The sequence below is a fragment of the Melopsittacus undulatus genome, chromosome 4 (genome assembly GCF_012275295.1).
Source record: "Melopsittacus undulatus isolate bMelUnd1 chromosome 4, bMelUnd1.mat.Z, whole genome shotgun sequence".
NCBI classification, from domain to species: Eukaryota; Metazoa; Chordata; class Aves; order Psittaciformes; family Psittaculidae; genus Melopsittacus; species Melopsittacus undulatus.
The window spans coordinates 90,227,239-90,247,513 of NC_047530.1; the positions used below are offsets into that span (position 1 = coordinate 90,227,239).

General features: G+C 41.5%; 2 protein-coding genes across 4 annotated transcripts in view; one reads left to right on the forward strand and one right to left on the reverse strand.

Annotated features, from left to right (window-relative positions):
• Positions 1-3,550, forward strand: part of PPP3CB (protein phosphatase 3 catalytic subunit beta) — a 48,486-nt gene extending 44,936 nt beyond the window's left edge. For both annotated transcript variants that reach the window (XR_004549550.1, XM_034061764.1), the window contains one exon: positions 3,168-3,550. The gene's annotated coding sequence lies outside the window, so the exon portion shown is untranslated. The remainder of the gene's footprint in view (positions 1-3,167) is intronic.
• Positions 353-17,059, reverse strand: ANXA7 (annexin A7). Of its 2 annotated transcripts, none has more exons than XM_013130177.2 (13): positions 16,992-17,059; positions 12,508-12,565; positions 9,654-9,855; positions 9,247-9,354; positions 8,035-8,075; positions 7,541-7,643; positions 7,160-7,254; positions 6,363-6,476; positions 4,628-4,798; positions 2,671-2,841; positions 2,487-2,562; positions 1,215-1,327; positions 353-705 (listed from the first exon to the last, which is right to left on the reverse strand). In XM_013130177.2, exons 2-13 carry the CDS (start codon positions 12,562-12,564, stop codon positions 583-585), a joined length of 1,374 nt encoding a protein of 457 aa, XP_012985631.1. In that variant the 5' UTR covers position 12,565; positions 16,992-17,059; the 3' UTR covers positions 353-582. The 2 variants fall into 2 exon arrangements, with proteins under 2 accessions (XP_012985631.1, XP_030908960.1); XM_031053100.1 differs by having other exon boundaries at positions 8,035-8,078.
• Positions 17,060-20,275: the final 3,216 nt, after the last annotated feature.

The window sequence follows — 20,275 nt, forward strand, 5'->3', positions numbered from 1 at the left end:
TGTTGCTCCCTTAAGCATAATTATAACTAACCACTAATGGTAACTAAGAAATTAAATGGGGAGATGGGGGAACTGTACAGTCAGATTCTGCCAAGGTCCCTAAACTGTCAGTGTAATGTGACATAAACTGAGCACTTGCATGTTTTTTTAACATTACAGTGGAAATGTTGGGGGAAGAGGGAGTGTAAAATGCTTTACATCACAGCATCAGGCTTTTTTTGTCATCCGCAGGTAGTTCAGCAGTTCAGGTATCCCAAGGAACTTGTTGAGTGCTGGAGATGCGTCTTGAGTTTAATCATGTGGGAGTCTGGCAGAGGGGAGGGATTTTTGTCTCTGTCAAAAGAACTAAGGCTTGGGGTAGTAGACAAGATACATCTTTTATTATACAATAAGGAATATTATGTGCTGTAAATTAAGGCAATTTTAAGTGCAACAAGCTTATTGAATCACTCAGAAGGCATATTTGATTATACAAAGCTTAAAATTATTCTTTTACACACAAGGATAGTGAGTGTCTGCATAAAGCATGTTACATGTCCTTCAGCTTGTTTTATAAAAGAACACAAAAAAACAGATACTCTTTTACTGACCAACAATGGCCAACAGCAAACGTCGGTAATCACCGCTTGTATCACTTGCTATCATTGTAGCCAAAGTCTTCTGATACATTTGTGAGAACACCTGTTTAATTTGCACAAGGTCAATCTAGGCAAAGGAAGAAAAAAGCACAGAACATAAGCACAGGGTATGATTTTAACGCCTTGACAGTCACCCCACATCTTCTCCCTCACTGACTAGAGAACACACGCCATGGGTGAAATGTGCAACTGATAACTGCGTGTCATCAAGCCAGCTGGTCCCTCCAAGGCCAGAGGAGCAGCTCCCAAAACAGAGAGTCTAGCAGCTGTTCTTGCTTTGTTAGGACTATACTATCCTAATGCCTAACAGCTGAACCATTGAATTTGAGGTGCCTGTCTGCTAGATGGGCAGGCAACCACAGTTAAGAAGGAAGACATGCAATCTAGCCAGAGATAATTCAATTACTACATAAAAGCTGGCTTTAAAGCTAATTAACATGTCCATCTAAATCTGAACCCTGTAAAACCTTCATTGAAAAACAGTATTTCTGCAGCTGTGAAGGAGGACTAAATGAAAATCTGGTTAGGGCACAAAGCTTTCTGCTATGTGCAACACTCTCAGAGTAGGTTTCTTACCTCACTGCGAGTGACTATAATTCTGATGAGGGTAGAATCATCTGTGCCAGCTCCTTTCATAGAATAATAAAGTCTTTCTGCGAAGAAGGCTGGGCGATTTAAAGCACATTGCACTGCAATAAAGTATATTTTTAGGATTAGTTCCAGCATTGTACACTGTACAGTGATACCTGGCAGGATCAGTTCATGATTTTTGCTGTAGATGTACGTGTTGGTGAAGATGCAGTTTCTGTGGACTACAGGAACTGTTTTACAGAGCTATTTGGAAGCTAAGTGACTTACTCTTTCACACACTAAGTTACAGTTATTAGCAGTTAACTTTTCTGGAAGTGCTTTTCAAAGCTGCCTGAAACCTTAATTCTCAAATAGGTAATTCAGAAGCAGTTGTTCTCCTGGGGTAGGCTGGTACTGGAACACAAGGTATTTTACTCATATTCCACTGCTTGAATCTCACTAAGAAAAGTACAACTGTAAAAAGTTGTCACTCCGGTAGTTTCAGAGTGGATCTTGTTTCAGTTAGATTGTTCACTTGCAGAGACAAGCCTTTATTCTTTTACATCATTTTCCCCATAAAACTCTCAAGTAGGATATAATCTGGGAAGTTTTTGCTTATCTGTTATGGCTACAGAAATGCTGTCATTCTGGTAAGCATTGGTGTCTGCAGATTTACTTCTAAGTCATACTGATGCTCACTATTGGCAAATTGTATTAAATGTTAACTGCTTTACTATACAAGTCAGTAGGAAAAAGTGAATTCAAAACAGGTTTTCTATTTGTTGACATTTTTCCTAGCAAGTGCTGAGGATTTTGGGGGAGGGGGAGTGTGGAAAGGAAACTGCGCCCAAAGTACGTTCATGTTGGCTCTGAGATGATGTGTGGGGTGGCTCAACTGTGTCTGCTGAGGTATGTCACAACCAGAGTCACGGCTGGGTTCTGCCAGTACTCACATCATTTTGCAGGGCTCTGAAAAATACAGTTACAAGTACTAACCAGTACCCCTTACTTCTGTGTCCTTCCCTGCCTTCCCAGAGAAGGGACAAGTAGTTTCTGTATAGCCTTTTCTTGTTTCAAACTCACTTCGCCCTGGTGGATGCTTATTTTCTCCAGCTAAGGGTAAAGTGAATAATTTGAGTAATTGGTGTTTTCTGTTAGCAAAGTCTCAGGTTGTGTGTTCATTTGCCATACAGCCACTATTGAATTGTATTACTATTTTGTTACATGTGTAAGATTTAATTCATAAGCAATAAAGGGAGGGAAGAACGCATCACTTACAAATAGCCTTCAAACCACGTTCCACGTTTCCAGAAAATTCTCGGTCAATGCTGCTTAATAAATCACGATTAGCAATCTACAAATAAATGAGATTAATATAAGGATAATGAAATGTGGTAATAACTGGAAGCTTAATTTAAAATACACTAACCAAGCACATTGGAAATGAAGAAAGAACTCCTACCCTGGAGTATGCCTCAACTGTTGCTTTCAGTTGGGGAAAACTTCTGCTTGCCAGAACCATATTAAAGCAAGATTCATCAGTCCCAAGTTTTCCTTCACCTGCTTGGTACAGACGCTGAGCATCTTCTTGAGCTTTTTGGTAATCCACAGTTTGGTTCTCATCCCGATTACCCTAAAGGCAGAGATAACAGATGACAAATGAAAAAAGGCATGGTGTCTGTGCTTGCAGCATATCTTCAAAGCCTGAAGCAGAAAGAGTAATACCAGTCTGGAATACTTCACATTGCTTTAAAGCTACCCTTTAGTTTAAGATTTCTTATAGGCAACAAATTCAGAAGTGACCCAGAACCCTACATGTAGGGAATGCTTTAAACTGCAGATACACTGACTCAGCTAATTTCACCCCTACATACCATCTCATACTTTTAATTACATATTGAACTTAATTCTCTGTTTTCCTTAATAATGTAAGCTTTCTCTTGATTTGTTTGTTTCTAGGCTTGAAGTTGCAGAGTCTTCCCAAATGAACTAATGAAATATCTTACTGAATATGCACACCTGAAATATCTCAGGTCTTCTGTTTTATTTAGAATTTGCTAATTTTGACTAAGAATCATAGAATGCCTCCAGAAAGCACTTACTGTAGTTGTAATATGTCAGTAGAGCTTATATGACATTTTATGCCTTGGGTTTGTGGGGTTTTTTTGCTGCCCAGTGCATGGATGGATGTTGCTAAATGTACTGGCTGAGTAGGCTGAACACAAGCTCTCTAATACTGTTGTTATCTATAGTAATTATTACAATATTTAAATTATGTGGTTGTCAGTTACTGTAAACTACTGGATTTACCAAAATAAAAATTAGCAGCATGAGCTTTTCAAGGTTTGCTTTCTTGTGAATTTTGATTTTTTTAATCCAAATAGCTAGTGTGCAGCTGAACTCTCACAAAGGTAGAGGCAAATGAGACAGAGAAGCATCATAGAAATTCTAACAGCAAATAGGCAGATGGATCAGAGAAACGTGGAAGTTGCATTAGTACGTATTTCTTCCTTGACATGGATAACTGCAACGCAAAAAGAGCCCTAGTATTTGATACGAGATAAGCAAGCTCCCAAATTCGGGTGATGTGAAGGGAAGGAATGCTATGGTGTAACTTGGAAGCTGTGGTATCTCTTGAGTTTTTCACAGGGCTTCTTACAGTTGTTATAGAATCATAGAATAGTTAAGGTTGGAAAGGGCCTTAAGATCATCAAATTCCAACCCTCCTGCCATGGGCAGGGACACCTCACACTAAACCATGTCACCCAAGGCTCTGTCCAACCCAGCCTTGAACATTGCCAAGGATGGAGCATTCACAACTTCCTTGGGCAACCCATTCCAGTACCTCACCACCCTCACAGTAAAGAATTTCTTCCTTAGATCCAATCTAAACTTCCCCTGTTTAAGTTTTAACCTGTTACCCCTTGTCCTATCACTACAGTCCCTAATTAAGAGTCTGTCTTCAGTATCCTTATAGGCCTCCTTTGGATACTGGAAGGCTGCCATGAGGTTTCCATGCAGCCATACCTGTATAATCACATCCACCCAAATTATTTTGTTAACGTAGGCAAAAAAACCCAAAAGCATCTTGCTTTAACAGTGCTGTGGAGCTCTGCTTTATAGTACCACTTGATTGCTTCTGCACAATAAAGTATTTACATGTAAATTCTCCAAGATGAATACAGGGTGCTAAATTAGGTCACATAATTCATCAGATTTGTAGATAGTATCTCTTCCTTGAGGAGGGACTGACCTGTCTTATATTGTCATTAGGGAATAAATGGCCCAGAAGTAATTTCTTAAAACCTGGCTCTTGCTAAGCAGACACAGGCTATTTCTGAAGCCATTATGACTACATGCATCAAAGTTGTACTGTACATAGTTACCTTACCCAAACAACAAAAAAAATTAAAGCTTACCTGGCACATAGATATAAGTAATCGTTCAAAGTGTCCTGAAGTGTCTGCTCTGATGTCTTGTTCAATGTCCCGTCCAAATTCTGATTTATAGCAGTTCACTATATCTCGTATCTCCTGGTTTGTCCTTGTGCAAAGGATCTCAATCAGCACTCTCTCCTGAGTGCCTACTCCCTGTAGGCAGAGAAAAAGAGGGCATAACTAAAAAGCACTACTTATTCAGTTTTCTTCAACTGTGAAATTAAACTTAATACAATCTACATTGCAAGAACAATATCCCTTCAATGCGAAAGCACCGAGTCTTCGGTGTACTTAAAATGGAATGAAGATTCCTCAAATATTCAGTTCTGCACCAGTTCAAAAAAATACCTCAAAGCTATATATCTATAGCAGTAACATCAGCCAAAGTTAACTAGAAAATGGTGTAGAAAGGAAGTTCTTTGACAACCTTAACCTGGAAACATACTGGAGGAAGGTACAGACTTAACGCTAATCATTACAGCCAAAGATACACCACAAATTTTGTTTTGGTCAGTGTACAAGTGTGCTCCCTATTCCAAGTGTTGTTGCTTCATTAACATGGAGCACCGGCAGGAACTTTTCATAGCTATAGGGACTTTTACACAAAAGCATGTAGTGACAGGACAAGAGGGAATGGCTTTAAAATTACAGCGGGGAGATTTACATTAGATATTAGGAGAAAAATCTTCATTATAAAGGTGGTGAGACACTGGAACATGTTGCCCAGAGAAGTTGTGGATTCCCCATCCACGGAAGTGTTCAAGGCCAGGCTGGATGGGGCTTGGAGCAACCTGGTGTAGTGGAAGGTGTGTCTGCCCATGGCAAGGGGGATGGAACCAGATGATCTTTAAGGTACTTTCCAACCCAAACCATTCTATGATTCTATGCTTCCCTCTCCCCAGAATAAATATCTTATTGGCCTGGTCATCTCTATTCAGGCAAGGATGAGATAGAAATGGATCTATGTGAGGCTTCTAGGTAATGTTGTGACTTTTAAAAAATGGTTAAGTGACTGTTGGCTCCACTAAAGCCAGATCTTCATTTAAGCTCCAGATTCCTTGGAAGGTCAGCATTCATACATGGGCTGAGCTTGTTGATTCCAGTATCACCCACCTGCTAGCTGCTGCAGCTCAAACAAGAAGGAAATCCTGATAAACTATGTACCAGTCTACCTGAATTAAAATTTTAAATGAACTAGCTCACCTAATCTTTAATGCAGTCTTAACACTTGAACAAAGTACCTGCATGAACTGACCTTAATTTTTCACTACTGTCCTTTTGGAAAAAAACTGTGATAATCCAAAAATAAATTTCAGTAACAATTGTTTGTTCCTAATAAGGAGAGGTATATAACTTCAATATAAACAGTGGTTACAGTTTTAACAGCAGCCAGGCTCTTTCTAGGTTCTAGCAACTTAGTTGTGACCAAGTGGCAGAGTAAGTTAGTTAACTAAACTTAGTTATAACTAAGTTTAGCACTTAGTTCTGACTAAGTGGCGGAGAGCAGAGGATGAATGGACAGCAGCTCTGAATTGGCTAATCCTGAAGAAACTGCCTGCAACTGGGGTGCACAACAGAAAAGAATTTTAAGCCCCAGAGTCCCAAAATTTGTTTGCCACTACAGGATTTTTTAACAATGCAGCAGTCAGGCATGTTTTTTTCTTGGATAAGCATTTTAAGATGTTTTTAAGCTATTCCGTTTACATAAAAACCATACCTTCATTGCATGACGTAAACTCCAGGCATCGTAGTAGGTGCTGGGCATGAAGAGTGCTAAAATCAATTCTTCCACATTTCCACTTAATTCAGACTTCAGGTCTTTAATTAAATCCTGTTCAATTATAAACACAGAAAGGGCTTTGCAGAGTGTTAGCTGTGTAGATTATGTATTTCAGAAAAGATCAAACTTATTTTTGTGACTGATTTCCAGCTTTGTACTGTTTTTCCTGTAAAGCTTAGTTTAATTTCTTATAAAGAAATTCGCTCTATCCAAACCTTTAACAGTTCAGCTCTTCTCTGTTATCTCCTCACTGATTAGGACCTAGTTAGGTCCTGAAAAATGCCACAACTATAACATTTCACTCTAAGTTGCAAAAATGACAGAGGGAAGAAATTAATTTATCTCAGCCTTTTATTGACTAACCAATTCTCAACCAGTTTCTCATTTTGTTTCTTACAAAAAAAAAAAAACAACAACAGATTTCAGGGCTGCTTTCTATGCATAAGAATCTCAGTAGTTTTAAACACTAATACAAGAACAGATTAAGCTTGATTATTTTCTATCTATCAAGCATTACAAAAGCAGAGAAGCTTCTTCTTTGGTCAGGGACAGAGCCAGCCACCCAAGCTTCCCCCACCCCTGCTTTTGCCAGGGGAATATATCGAAAGAATGTAACCAAAAGAATTGCATTTCAGAAATGATCAAACCACTCCCCAGGACTAAACTGCAATCAGACAGGTGAAGCAGCAGCTGATTTGGGTTTGCTTACTGATTCAAAGAACTAATGAACATACCTTGCCATACATAGTCTTGAAAGCTGCCTTGATTTTTTGCCTTTGATCATTGGAGCGGTTAGCAACAACATTTATGATAGCCTGCTCATCAGTTCCTTAGAAATAGAAGGGCAATTTCATGTAAGAACTCTTAATAATCCCTCTGAGAATGCATTTTATCATCTTGCATTTGGGCATAGTTACATAGTATATTACTGCCATTTAAGTCTACCAAATATTCTCTATAGCTTTGTCCACTAAATAGTCTGAGTAATTTAGAAAGTGTGACTTTTGAAAAGCTTGGGGAGGGGAAATGTATGGTTATATAAAAATGGAAGAAAATGACAAAATGGCATCTCAAGGCCAGCTCAATAGAAATTTAAGTTTCTACTGCTTACTTACCAAACCCCTTCATAGCTTTGCGTAGAATTTCTGCATCCCTTCCAGCATCAAAGTTGGGAGCAGCTTGAATTGTGCCCTGGGTACACTGAACCATTGCTGCAGGCTGAAAGTATGAGTTGGATTAACTAGATGTGCTGCACAATGGAAATTCACATTAAAATCACAGCACTGGAATCAGTACTTAAGAATGAGTTGTCCATGAGTAACCTTTATTTTTTTTTTTCCCTAGCCCAGAACCAAGGTGACATTCTGTTTCATTCAACAGCTTTGGCCCACTAATGCCAAAGAGATGCTTTTAGCCAATTGGACAGATGAAGATCTACTTAATGACTGAGTATACACAAATAAAGGGTTATGATTTTGTTCAGGTTGTGCTGAGTGTAGGTGGGAATTGTTGATGCAGAACACACTGTAAATTGCTGGAAATTAGTTGTAAAAAATACTAAAACTACAGAAGCTACATAAATTGATTATAGAAGAGGGTACAGACATACCAGGCCAGGCACTGGTGATGGTGTTTGTCCACTGGGATATCCTACTGAAATTCAAAAGATAAAATTAATGAATTAGGTCTCCTCTTATTATGTAAATACTATCTTATCTGAAAATAAAGCCATTTAAAGACCTGTATTTACTTCTGCACAAGACCCGTTTCCTAAGTAATGATACCCGTCATGATCAGTAACTGAACTTCTTGCTTTTGGGAATGACGGGAAGAAGCCATCATAGGTGCATTCAGGTATGTATATTAGCAAAACTATTCTAAAAATAATTTATTGGTGGTATGGGAACTGGAAGGCTTTCTACTTATTAAATATTATTAAATTAATAAGAATAATTATTAATATTACTGAATATTGCTGTCTTTGACAAAGGCCAATGTAGCTCATGCAAATGAAAAATGTGTGTCCCATGATCTCTTTTAAAGTCATATATTGTGCTTTAAAATGTCTAGCATGTAAATGATAAACATTAAGAATTCATTGGTGCAAAAAGAATTGAAGGAACCTCATTTTGTGGTCAAAAGCACTTTGAATACAAAAAAATACTACATTTTTCATACTGGAATTGTATTTTTATCCATAATACATATGTAAAATTGTTATATTTTTAACAGCAGCCTAGCTATTATTAGAGTTAACAAATCAACCATTAAAAAGAGGTTTTGCTGCTCTGAATTTCTTGCAAACACAGCTGACATGTTCCAGGACAAAAATTGTCTTGATGGTAACTGACCACTCAAAGCATTAAAAGGAGTGCGCTGTTTTTAAGGAATTTTGTGCATTCTGCTTTCCACTTCCCCATAAGGCCAGCAATCACCATGAACACACGGATCTGAAAAATGCATTCATTTATTTGATATTAACAGAACAGCTATATACTCAGCCAGACACTCACTGAGTGCAGACTCTGGACTTAACAGCTTTCATCAGATACTTGTAGTTTGAAGAAGGATAAGCACCTAAACCACTACAGCATGACCATTAATCAGTAACAGCCATCCCTTTTGGATGTAGCACTTACAGAGATGGTTCTCATTAGCCTCATCGAGAAAGGTAGGAGAAGGTTTACAAACCTCAACAGCTAGAAGTAATAAAGGTAAGGGCCTAATTTTTTACTACCTGTCCTGGAATCTCTCTGTACTACCTGTCCTGGAATCTCTCTGTTTAACCTTGGATGCTTGAAGTTTCTTACATATGACCTACCTGGCATTTGTGCTGGTCCACCTCCAGCATAGCTTTGGGCAGGAGGTTGTGGGTAGCCACCAAAGCCAGGGCCAGCAGGAGGCACACCAAACCCAGGGCCTGAAGGAGCTAGGGGAAAAATGGCGACTTTAGCACACTTAGTGTTCTGTACTTGACTTCTGACATGTGAGCCAGGTTATTGTGCAGAGCTGTGTAAGTGACTAAATCCTCTGCGTCTGTGCAGTGGCCCAAAACCATCAAGCCACTGCCATCACCACACAGGTATTTACTGCAAGACAGCAACCTGGCTGGCTGCCTACATGCTGCTGCCTAAATTGCTCACTGAACAAAGCTGCTTTTCTTTACTACTTCTACCAAAGCACAGGGAATGTTTACACCAGAAGGGGTACTCTAACAAGGAATCTTACCTCCAGCATAAGGTGGCATTCCTCCAGCCTGGGGAGCTCCAGGGTAGCCCCCAGAGGCAGGATATCCTGCTGTCCCTGCATACCCAGCAGTTGGTGGTGCTGCAGGATAGGTGCCACCTCCTCCTGCTGGAGGATATCCTCCAGGAACTGGGGGATAAGAGTACTGACCAGCTGGTGGGTAGACAGACTCTTGTCCTGTGGGCTGAAACACAAAACTGGGATGTCTGTACGCATACTAACAGGACACTACAGTAAAAACTCTCAAGCTACAAAAATGTCCAGGTGTGTAATAATGTGAATTATATCATTAAATTCAGCACTTGAAGCAGCAGCAGTAGTATTCCTGAAGCGTGGATAGGGGCCTTCTTGTTGGGTTTTCTGATGCATCTTCTATGGTGACAGAGAATCAGAGTGCTGCAGGGTATAAGGCACCTCTGAACAGCCTCTGATCCTTTCCATCTTTAAAGTAGGGTCAGCTTCAGAGTTAGATGAGGTCATGCAAGGCCTTGTCGAGTTTTCAGTATCCCCAGGGAATAGTGAACCCACAGATGCTCTAGGCCCCTGTTCCAGTGTTTGCTTAGCGGAAGACTGAATATATTTCCGCTTAGCCTTCCTCCAGGTGAGCAGCCCTCCCTGGGCTGTCTTCCTGTTTGTCCATATCTGTTGTACTGGGAGGCCACAACTAGACATGGTATTCCAGATGTGGCCTTGTGAGCCCTGAGCACAGAGGAATAATCATTGTCCTTGACCTGCTGGCTTCGCTCTTGCTAAAGCCAGGTATGTCATTAGCCTTCTTCCCTGGGGACATGCACCTGCTGACTTGTCAACCAACAGGACCCCATGTCCTTTACTGGAAAGCTGCTATTTCTACCCTGCACAAGTAAAACGTGAGCTCAGCAAGGCTTGCTCTCTATGAATCATTAGAAGCTCAGCTCCTGTTTTTACAGGACTTTTAAGAGCTTAGTATCTTTGAACTTTCTGCCTCTCTTGCACAGTATTTTCAAATGTTACGTGGTGACAACTTACAAGAGGTGTTGGGGTTTTTTTCCATTTCCTTTGGAATCCAGGTTATAAAGCATGGACATTCAATGACTAAATCTGGACCACTGAGTCAGATTGAATACCTATTACAGGCTTTAAATAAAAAGAACAAGTCAAACATCTATATGCCTTTGTTTTGCTATGTGTATGACTTATCAGTCATACCACAAATGCTTGCTATTAGCATTAACATACATTAGAAATATTTACTCGAATGACAGGATCTCTAAGGGAAAAACCCTGTAAGTTTAAAGTCATACACTTGATCTTAACAATCAGGTATTTAAAATTAGCTTCATAATGAAGTATAATGTATGGACTCATTACTCAGTGGGAATTACCTTACTAACTAGCTTCAGAAATATGGGTCACACATTACATACAGTACACATTCATTCTTGATCCCAGAAAACAGAAATAAACGTCAAAGCAGTAAAGTCTACCTCAAATACTCTCCTCAGGTTTGGTTGCCCCAAGATTTCTACCCCCAGATTATGGTGCCCAGGCTATATAATACTCTCTCCCACAGCAGTACAGTCTATCCTGCCAGACTCAACTAGGAGATTTTAATAGCATTTAGATTTACAAATCCAAAATTAGGATCCTCAAAAGCCCTGCTCAGATAACTATCACTACTGCAGAAGAAAAAAGTTTTGCATTATTTTTTTTGCACTGATTATCACTTTGGGCATCATCAGGTAGATTAGGCAACCTAGAATAGTTGGTATCAAATCTAAAGGGTCTTTTAAATGAATCCATTAAAATTTGCTATTGGTATATGGTATATGGTATTTTCAGATGTATGCAAAAATAAATCACAGCTACAGACACGAGGGTTAACGGAACTGGGAGGAGGTGAAAGAAATCCTGGAGTTAGGAAAGTCTGATTTCTAACATGTTTGTCTTCAGTTTGACTGGTTTCAATGTTTCAGAAGGAGTAAGGGTAAACTGTAAAGCAAAATAATTGAAAAATTTATTGCATGTATTTATACATATAGGATATATTTGTAGTTTTTCAGTATCTTAATGGGATCAAGGCTGAGCTCCATGCTGAAGTCTAATTCTGTGCTACATGAAACACAGACCATATAAAATTTCCACAACTGTGGTGTGATCAGTGCCATACTAATAGAAGCACACAGTTGCATCTAGCTTTGAAAAACAATGCGGGCATATCAAAAAGACTGCAGTATCAGTCACACCTGACGCATTCCAGCCTTCTGTTAAGTTTCATTGGAATTTTCAGCCCATTCAGTCATGAACTGAAGGTGGAACAAAGTCCTGTGGCTGAAGGAGAGGGGGGTCGAAGTCAAGATACAGTGTTCTTTATCCTCAGAAAAATATTTACTTGGTGTCATATGAAAGCTGGGCTACTTGAGTAAAGCATTCCAAGCTCTTCCTGAGGGTAGTGGCCACTGAAGATTTTTCAGCATCTCTAAATCCTGGGATACAGATACACAGGATATTTGTACAGACTGTGGTAGAGACAGACTAGTTCAGAGATTACCTCTGACCCTCTACATAAAGAGCTGCAAGAACTGCTAATACATTAAAAAAGTATTTGCTGAGATAGTTAGCTGTATTTATTAAAAAACAAACTAGCAAGAAAAGGATAAGATAAAACAAGACCAAATAATCAAAAACTTTCTGGAACAACAGGCAACATTAAAAAAGACAGAAACAAAGCCCCTAATCTCTAGAGAATATTGTATATGAACTGACAGCTACTATTCACACACAGAACACAGTAAGAAGGGGTATTCACAGAATATAAATACCTTAGGAATGCAACACATTTAAGAGCCTTACTTACAGGATAACCAGGGAAAGCAGGATAGCCATCAGATGGAGGATAACCCGGGTATGCCATTCTGGGAAAAAGAAAAGATATTTTCACTGTCAAGGCACTATATATGAGTTTGTAGTAGTTATTTGCTTGCTAATTATCTGTTAGATCACTTGAACAATATGTTTAGTAGGTTTAGAATTGCTCAGAAGTACTTGTCAGCTATTACGCCCACAAAACCTTTCAATTTTCCATAAACATGACCACAGCAAGCAGGATTCAGAAAGGAAGCATCTTCAACTTCATAATTACCTACCACTCTTACTTTGGTCAGGTAGACATTGAAGTGTGGTAAGAGGCTTAGATCTCCTGAATATATCTCCTGATATCTGAAATACAGGATACCCCTTCAAGAGGCCAGCAGAAGAGGCTGAGCCCTTCACCAGAACAGAAACAGAAGGGTCAGGCTAGAGCAGGGTCCCAGTCCTGCACTGCACCAAGCACCTGTCTCCCACCACCCTGCACTCCTCTGCTCACAGGGGTAGTTCCTATAAGAAAAGCAATACCCTATCTGTCCCATGTAGAATAATAATTTGATAGAAATATGTGTAATCTCCCAGCTTCACTTCATTTGGGTATAAAATTTCTGTTTCCTGCCAGTAACTGTTTATTTTAGCCCAGTTTTTAATAGAGGGACCTGGGGAGTAGGAACAAAACAAGACAGAAATCATCCCCTATATTGCCTACCAGTTGTCAGGGGTTTTTTGAGGCCATTAGCCAAGTTACGAAACACATAATGGTATGAAAAAAAATCCTGTTAATGTTAACCAGCCACATTCCCTGATCAGGGTCTGGGAGTTACTCATGGCATGTTTCTAAGACAGTATGCACTATAGCTGCACAAATCAAAGGACATGGGAAATATAAAATGAATACAATATAGTGAATGATTATTCACATTTCTAGGTATTCGGTAGCCAAACCAAATGGATTTTAAAGCAGAATTATTTCTGTGTTGGACCATTAAGGCAATAGGTGGTAGTGGAATTAAACATCTGAGACTTAATGTGGAAAACATTAAAACTCTGTGTAGGTTTGTTCAAATAAGAGCCAAAATCAGCTTGCAGAAAAGCACAGAGGTGATCCTTCCCCTCTACTTTGTTCTTGTGGGATCCCACCTGGAGTATTGTGTACAGTGCTCAACACAAAAAGGACATGGAACTATTGGAACAAGTCCAGAGGAGGGCCACGAGGATGATCAGGGGGCTGGAGCACCTCCCATATGAGGAAGTTGGGGCTGTTCAGCCTAGAGAAGAGAAGGCTGCATAGCAGCCTTCCAGTATCTGAAGGGGACCCACAAGAATGCTGGAAAGGGACTCTTCATCAGGGACTATAGCAATAGGACAAGGGGTCATGGGTTTAAACTTAAAAAGGCAAAGTTTAGATTAGAGGTGACGAAGTTCCATGATTCTGTGATAAACTTGGGTCACTGCTTTCAAATAAATAAATGGCGAAGAGCAACATGAGTATTTGTAGAATTATGCTCGCATTATAGAATAGTTGGAATAGTATAGGAAAGAACCTTAAGATCATCTAGTTCCAGCCCCCCTGCCATAGGCAGGGACACCTCACCCTAGACCATGTCACCCAGGGCTCTCTCCAACCTGGCCACTGCCAGGGATAGAGCATTTATCACTTTCTTGAGCAACTTGTTCCAGTACCTCACCACACACACAGTAAAAAACTTCTTCCTTGTATCTAACCTGAACTTCCCTTGTGTAAGTTTAAAACCATTACCCCTTGTCCTATTGCTACAGTCCCTAATGAATAGTCCCTTTCTGACTAACGGCTTTTACTTCCCTAAGAAGTAGTATCTTCAAACAGTACCTGTACACTATTTATTACTGACAGCTGCTTGAATGGACTTTAAATTTGGCTTTCAACAGCACACTTCCTTTGTTATTTCTGACTTTAACTGTAACTCCTTTCAGGAACAGGACGACCGGCAACACTTCCTTCTGATTTCAATGTCACTTTTTCTGCTTACAGGAAAATATTGTGCCAGCAAAACAAACTGTGTTTTGTAAACCAACAAAAACTTTGTTCAGCTTCACCATTAAGCAGACAGGATTATAAAGAGTGTAAAACTTGTTGAGGTGCATTGTATAATTTCCACTGTACTACTTACTATGTTTTTCATGATGCAGTGATGGCCACTCAGCTGTTTGAACAGGTGTAAAAAGCGCAAGTTGTACAATAAACGGAACCCAGCAATCTTTAACCATATTACAATACACCAAATTTTACACTTCTTGGTAAGATACTTCATTTAGAATTTGATTTACTAGCAAACACATTCTGGCAAAAAGCTTTTAAAGGGATGAGTTTCCAACATCTCACTTTTGAGCAAACAAGCCATGACAGCTATGTTGTATTTTTGATTAGCAGATTAACCAGCCATGTCAACCTGTGACTTACGGTGCAGTGGTAAGTTGTTTAACACTTTCCTTACTTTTGCTGTGTTGGTTTCTTTTCTAGGAGTCAGTTTGTACTGCGAGTTCCTCTGAGCCAGGTATGGGGAATTGCAGTGTCATGGTTTAAACCAAGCCGCACAACTAGTTCACTGACTCCCCCCCTTGCTAGCCCAACTCCCGGAGAGTTGGGGAGGAGAACCCAAAGAATGTAGCTCACATGGGCTGAGATAAGAACAGTTTAATAACTAAGGTATAACACAAATCTCTACTGCTACTACCAATAATAATAATAATGATAAAGGAAATAACAAGTGAAGAGAATACAACACCTCACCAGCCGCTGACCCATAACTCACCCCACCCTGCCCGACCGAGCACTGACCGATATCTCGTCCATCCCCCAAGAGCACTAGCCCTTCCGGGTAACTCTAGGTTACATCCTGGGCATGACGTGCTATGGTATGGAATACCTCTTTGGCTAGCCTGGGTCAGGTGTCCTGTCTCTCCTTCCTCCCGGCCTCCCCTTCTCCCTGGCAGAGCATGAGGCTCAGAAAGTCCTTGGACAAACCAAATATTTGAGCAGTAACTCAAAACATACTTGCTATCAGCAACCGTTCTCAGCCCGAAAGTCAAAACACAGCACTGCACCAGCTACCAAGAAGGAGAAAAAATGACTGCTACTGCTGAACCCAGGACAGTAATAAAAGGGTCAAGTAAGGGCTGCTGCTTCACTTGCTTCAAGCCTTTTATAACAGGTGGATATGATGCTAAAGTGGCATTTCAGACTTGCCTCTGACATCAGTTACAAGAGTCTCTCAAAACTTACTATAACCAGACAGCAGTATTGACTGAAGCCTCTCTGTATGTAGATACATTTCCAAGGAGATTAATTAAGTCGCTTACACAATGTTAAATACCTGATAAAATATTGCACTGCCACTGCCCTAGGGCATGGCCTCACTTATCCGCAGCGCAAGCATCCTCAGGCAGAACATAGGCTCTGATAATACCAGTTTTATAACAAAACCATCAGATTTTCCTGTCAGATTTTAACTCCCGCCCCGTCCTCTCCGGGCGGTGGAGAGTGAAGCCGAGGGCCGGGCGCTGTCACAGCCTGCCCAGGGGTGAGTCAGCCGCGGGGCCGCCCAAGGGCGGTATCCGCCGGTTCTCCTCTGCTGGCTGGAACCCACATTTGGGGGGGGGTGTCTCGTTTTTGGCGGATGGGGAAGGCGTATATGCAGCTCTAGCGGTGTAACATTAGGGGCCCCGCTGAACCTGAAGTGCTGGACGGGAGCCCAGCAGCTAAAAACAGAGAAGTCTCCTAGAGCCGCTGTCTCAGCCCGGCCCCGCTGGACCTCCGGGCACCCATCGGACAGAGGAGGCCCCACCCGGCCTGGCCCCGCCCACACCTGCTCTCCTCTCCGAGGACGCCCCCGCCAGCACCACACCCGCCCCCAGAACGCTTGAAAGACACCGGTGGGGGCACCACCGCCTTCCGCTCTGAGCCGGCCCAGCCTCGCCCGCCGGCCGAGCCACCGCCCCGCTCTGTTTTGGGGAGGTCATGCATTGCCATGTCTCTCTTCCCGCTCCCTCAGCCGCTACACCCGGCGCGGCGAGCCCTCCGGCGAGGCACAGCTGCAGGCGAAGGCAGGTAGCACGATGCTTGCTTCTCCAGAGGCTATCGGCACCTCGTTCCCGTTCTTCCCCAGGATGGCAGACCTCCGGCCGGGGGATGTGGCTCTCTGGGGAGGCCGGCCGGCCGACGCCTCTCTGCCGGACACTTGCCGAGTCCCCAGCTGGCGGGCAGCTGCGACTCCTGGAGCCCTGCTCCAGGCTGCCGCTCGTGCCACCCCGGACCCTAAGAACTCCCATGCTGCAGGGCGCAGCAGGGTCGGGGCCGAGCCCCTCCCCATCCTTCCCACCTGCCCCCACCCCACCGGAGGCGGTGTGTGAGAAGAGCCGCCTGGCCCGGGGCCTGAAGTGGGGGGCGCGAGTCACGCGGGCCGGCTCTGCCCCTCACCCCGCCAGCTGCCTCACCTTAGGAGGAACCTTCGGAGCCTCCGGCCTCTCTCCCGCAGCGACACCGCCAACTGGAGGCTGTGACGCCAGGCGGCAGCCGCCCCGCCCCCGTCACCGAGACCGCCCCGGCCCGGCCCACGGGCCGCGCTCCCCTCCGCTCCCGAGTGCCGGCAAGGCCGGGGCGGGCCAGCAGCGGCTCCAGGTGGTAATCACCCTGCTAACCCAGGACCCCTTTCCTATCCGTGCAGGTTTGCCTCATCTTGCTGAAGGAAAGCTGCAGTATGCCCAGTTCTCCTTCAAAACGTCTGAAAGGTAAGCTCAAAAATGCAAGTGCTACAGAAACGTAGAGTGACTTCTCAGTGGAGCTGTTAGCGAAGCGCCAGGTGATGGCATCCCTCAGGAGTCCTTAGCTGCCACCCTATGGCATTCTTTAGCCACCTGCCTAGGAAAGGAAGGGAGAAATCCACACTGCAGTTTCCCTGCAACACCACTACGGTGGAGTTCATGCACGTAGCTCTAAATCGAGTCTGTTACCCAGTTACACATGAGGTTTTAGCACAACATCATCATTCAGTAGCTGGCAGGTAGTCAGCCGAGTCATCTAAGCCATCAGAACAGTATGTAACAGTGAAGTATGTAAAAGATTTTAGTGGAGCTGGAGCAGTTGTTCCTTTTTATGTAGTTACTCAAATCAGGATCTAGGTCCCAAGAAGGCATAAAAGTAAGATTGTCCTGACTACTACATACCTTTCTCTAGAAAGAAATCTTAATTATAGTTATATGTATGCAGTTGTGAGAAGTGCATTTCATGTTTTGTTTCTGCCTATTCTAACATTTATTCATACTATACATAGAACAGAAACTAGATACGAATAGTCCTTTATTTACCTGGTGATTACTTATCTGTAAGAGATTCTGACCAGCAGGATAGAATTTATGAAGGATCCACCTGTGATATTATGCACCAGTTACTTGGGATTATTCAAAATAACTTCTTTGGTTTTTTTATTTTTATTATAAACATCTTAGGATTTCAGAGACCATTAAAATGCAAACTACTTTTTTTTTTCCCTGTAACCTGGTGCCACACTTGGAACTCCAGATGAAACAACAGCCACTGTTCTGTTTGTCTGTAAACCAGCATTAAGTGCAGGCAGCAGAAAATAGGTGGATAATAATTTACTATGCTTGCCTGCTTCAAATGAAAAGCACCTAAAGCCACATAAAGAACCTAATAAATTACTTATCTTTAACAAGATTTGGCTTGTTCTCCCCTGTTTGCCCAGAATGCATCAGGAGCAGCTTTAAGAGCATAATCTTCACACCATTCTCTAGCTGACCCTTTGAGTGTATGTCTGCTTTATTTCACATCTGTTATACACATTTCTTTTCCAGTGGGGTATAGACTTAAATCCCTGTTTCCATAGGAACCAAGTACCTTCTTAAAATACACAATTCTTTCTCTTTTCCATTTAGTGGACTGTTTGGATTTGAGCTACTTGGGAAAGAAACAATCTTCTTTTCTTTCCTCCCCCCCCCCCCCCACTGACAAGTGGAAAAAGAATAAGAGAAAACAGCATTAAGTCTGAAGAGCCTATTATATGTTGCATGTTTATATGTTAATAAGAATATCTCAAATTACTTTTTAAAAGCATGTAATGAAACCATTGTGGTCATCTAATTTCACTCCCTATATTTAAGGAAATCGCCTGGCTTGTTACTATAGCTACTGTCAATACATTAAGGAAAGCTTCTTAAACCTCATGGAGATTCAAGGCAGCTTTTCACTATTAGAAAATTCAACTTTAGTGAAGTTGAGAGACAAACTCTTGCTCTTTTGTAATATCCTTGTATCTCCTGCTAAGATATGATACCGGACAGAATTCTGGTCTGAGGGTCTTTGCTTTCAACTACATAGTTGTGCAGAATACTATGAATAGAGCTGAAAATTCTTTCTTTTGTTTTCCAGAGTAATTTATTGTTGGTGATATAGATCACTAGAGCATTGCCGCTTCTTTGTGCTATGTATCATGGTTGGAATATTGTTTCTCACTTAAATAACATGAAGCATTACTTTCAGTGTTCTATTTTAGCCAATACATTTAAATTAAAAAAACCCAAAACAAATAAAAAAATTGCCACCAAACAAACAAAAAAAAAATCAAAGCCAACCACACACACAACCCACACTCCCCCACCCCCCTTTCCCATAGTTTGTGGTAAGCAAGAAGATCTGGTCAGTTCTGAACCATAGGTCAAAGTGTAATCAGCCAACAGGACACTGCAGTGACCCAAGTCTAAGTTTTGCACTGAAACTTACTTTTCCTGTTTCACTGTCATGTGACTGCAGTAATTAAAATACAGATACTCAATGTTAACTGTTGAGTTAGCCTTCTATGTGCACAGGGAGCAGAGCAAGTTCAGTTTACTTCTGGAAGAGCCATGTGTTTGGTTAGCTGCTCAAGTGAGAGTCACTACCCCATGAGTCATGTTAGGGTTCCACCCACTGTAGTCCAAACATTAAGATTTCACACAAACCTTACAAGTCAGCTGCCACCAGGGTCTCTAGTTCTGCTGTGTGGAAGCACACTAAAATTAGAAGCTTTACCCTTTCTCAAAGCAGAGAAGAACAGCAGGATTTTCAGCTAAACTGCTTAAAAGAGTAGCACATCCAGTATTTTTCACAATCAGCTTTTAAATCCTTACAGTTAAGCCCATGCATTTCAGATATAGATAGCATATGTCCACAAGTTCACAAAATCACACACGAAAACCCTAGTTCCTCTTTTGCAGCAGATTTAAGCATTCTGCCAAGAAACTTAAATGACTCGGCTAATAAAGCAAACTTAGTGACCTTCATCCCAGTATATGGAAATAGTCACCAAAATTGTAATGCAATTACAATTACAAAAAAAAAATCCTCACTGCCAGAATTAGAATTTGCATTGTAGCTATTACAGCTGGCAGTGGGGATTTTTTTAAGTATCAAATTGTAGATAGCAAAATAAAAAGTTTGTTATTCTCACTATATAGAACAATTAGTCTTATCTTCACTTTCCAAGGCTCCCAATTGAACACATGGTTTATCAAAGATCAATCATTGGCCATACTGAGTCAGTCTGACACTATGTACATTCTAAATGAGGAATGCAGTATAAACCACTTGGACATCCACAGAAAGGTTGACAAGAACCCAGAATTAAAGTACAGAAGAGAGGAATCAGCATGAGCAAGGATAAAAAGCTTGTAAGAACAAAGGCTGTGTTGAAAAGTGAACTTGTAGAATTCTGTTAAGCTAGTCA

Coding starts and splice junctions, on each gene's coding strand:
- ANXA7 (XM_031053100.1), bottom strand. CDS start 12,564: ATGGCATACCCGGGTTATCCTCCATCTGATGGCTATCCTGCTTTCCCT. Junction 9,856..12,507: donor CTGCTTTCCCTGGTTATCCT/GTAAGTAAGGCT, acceptor TTTGTGTTTCAG/CCCACAGGACAAGAGTCTGT. Junction 706..1,214: donor TTATAGTCACTCGCAGTGAG/GTAAGAAACCTA, acceptor TCCTTTGCCTAG/ATTGACCTTGTGCAAATTAA.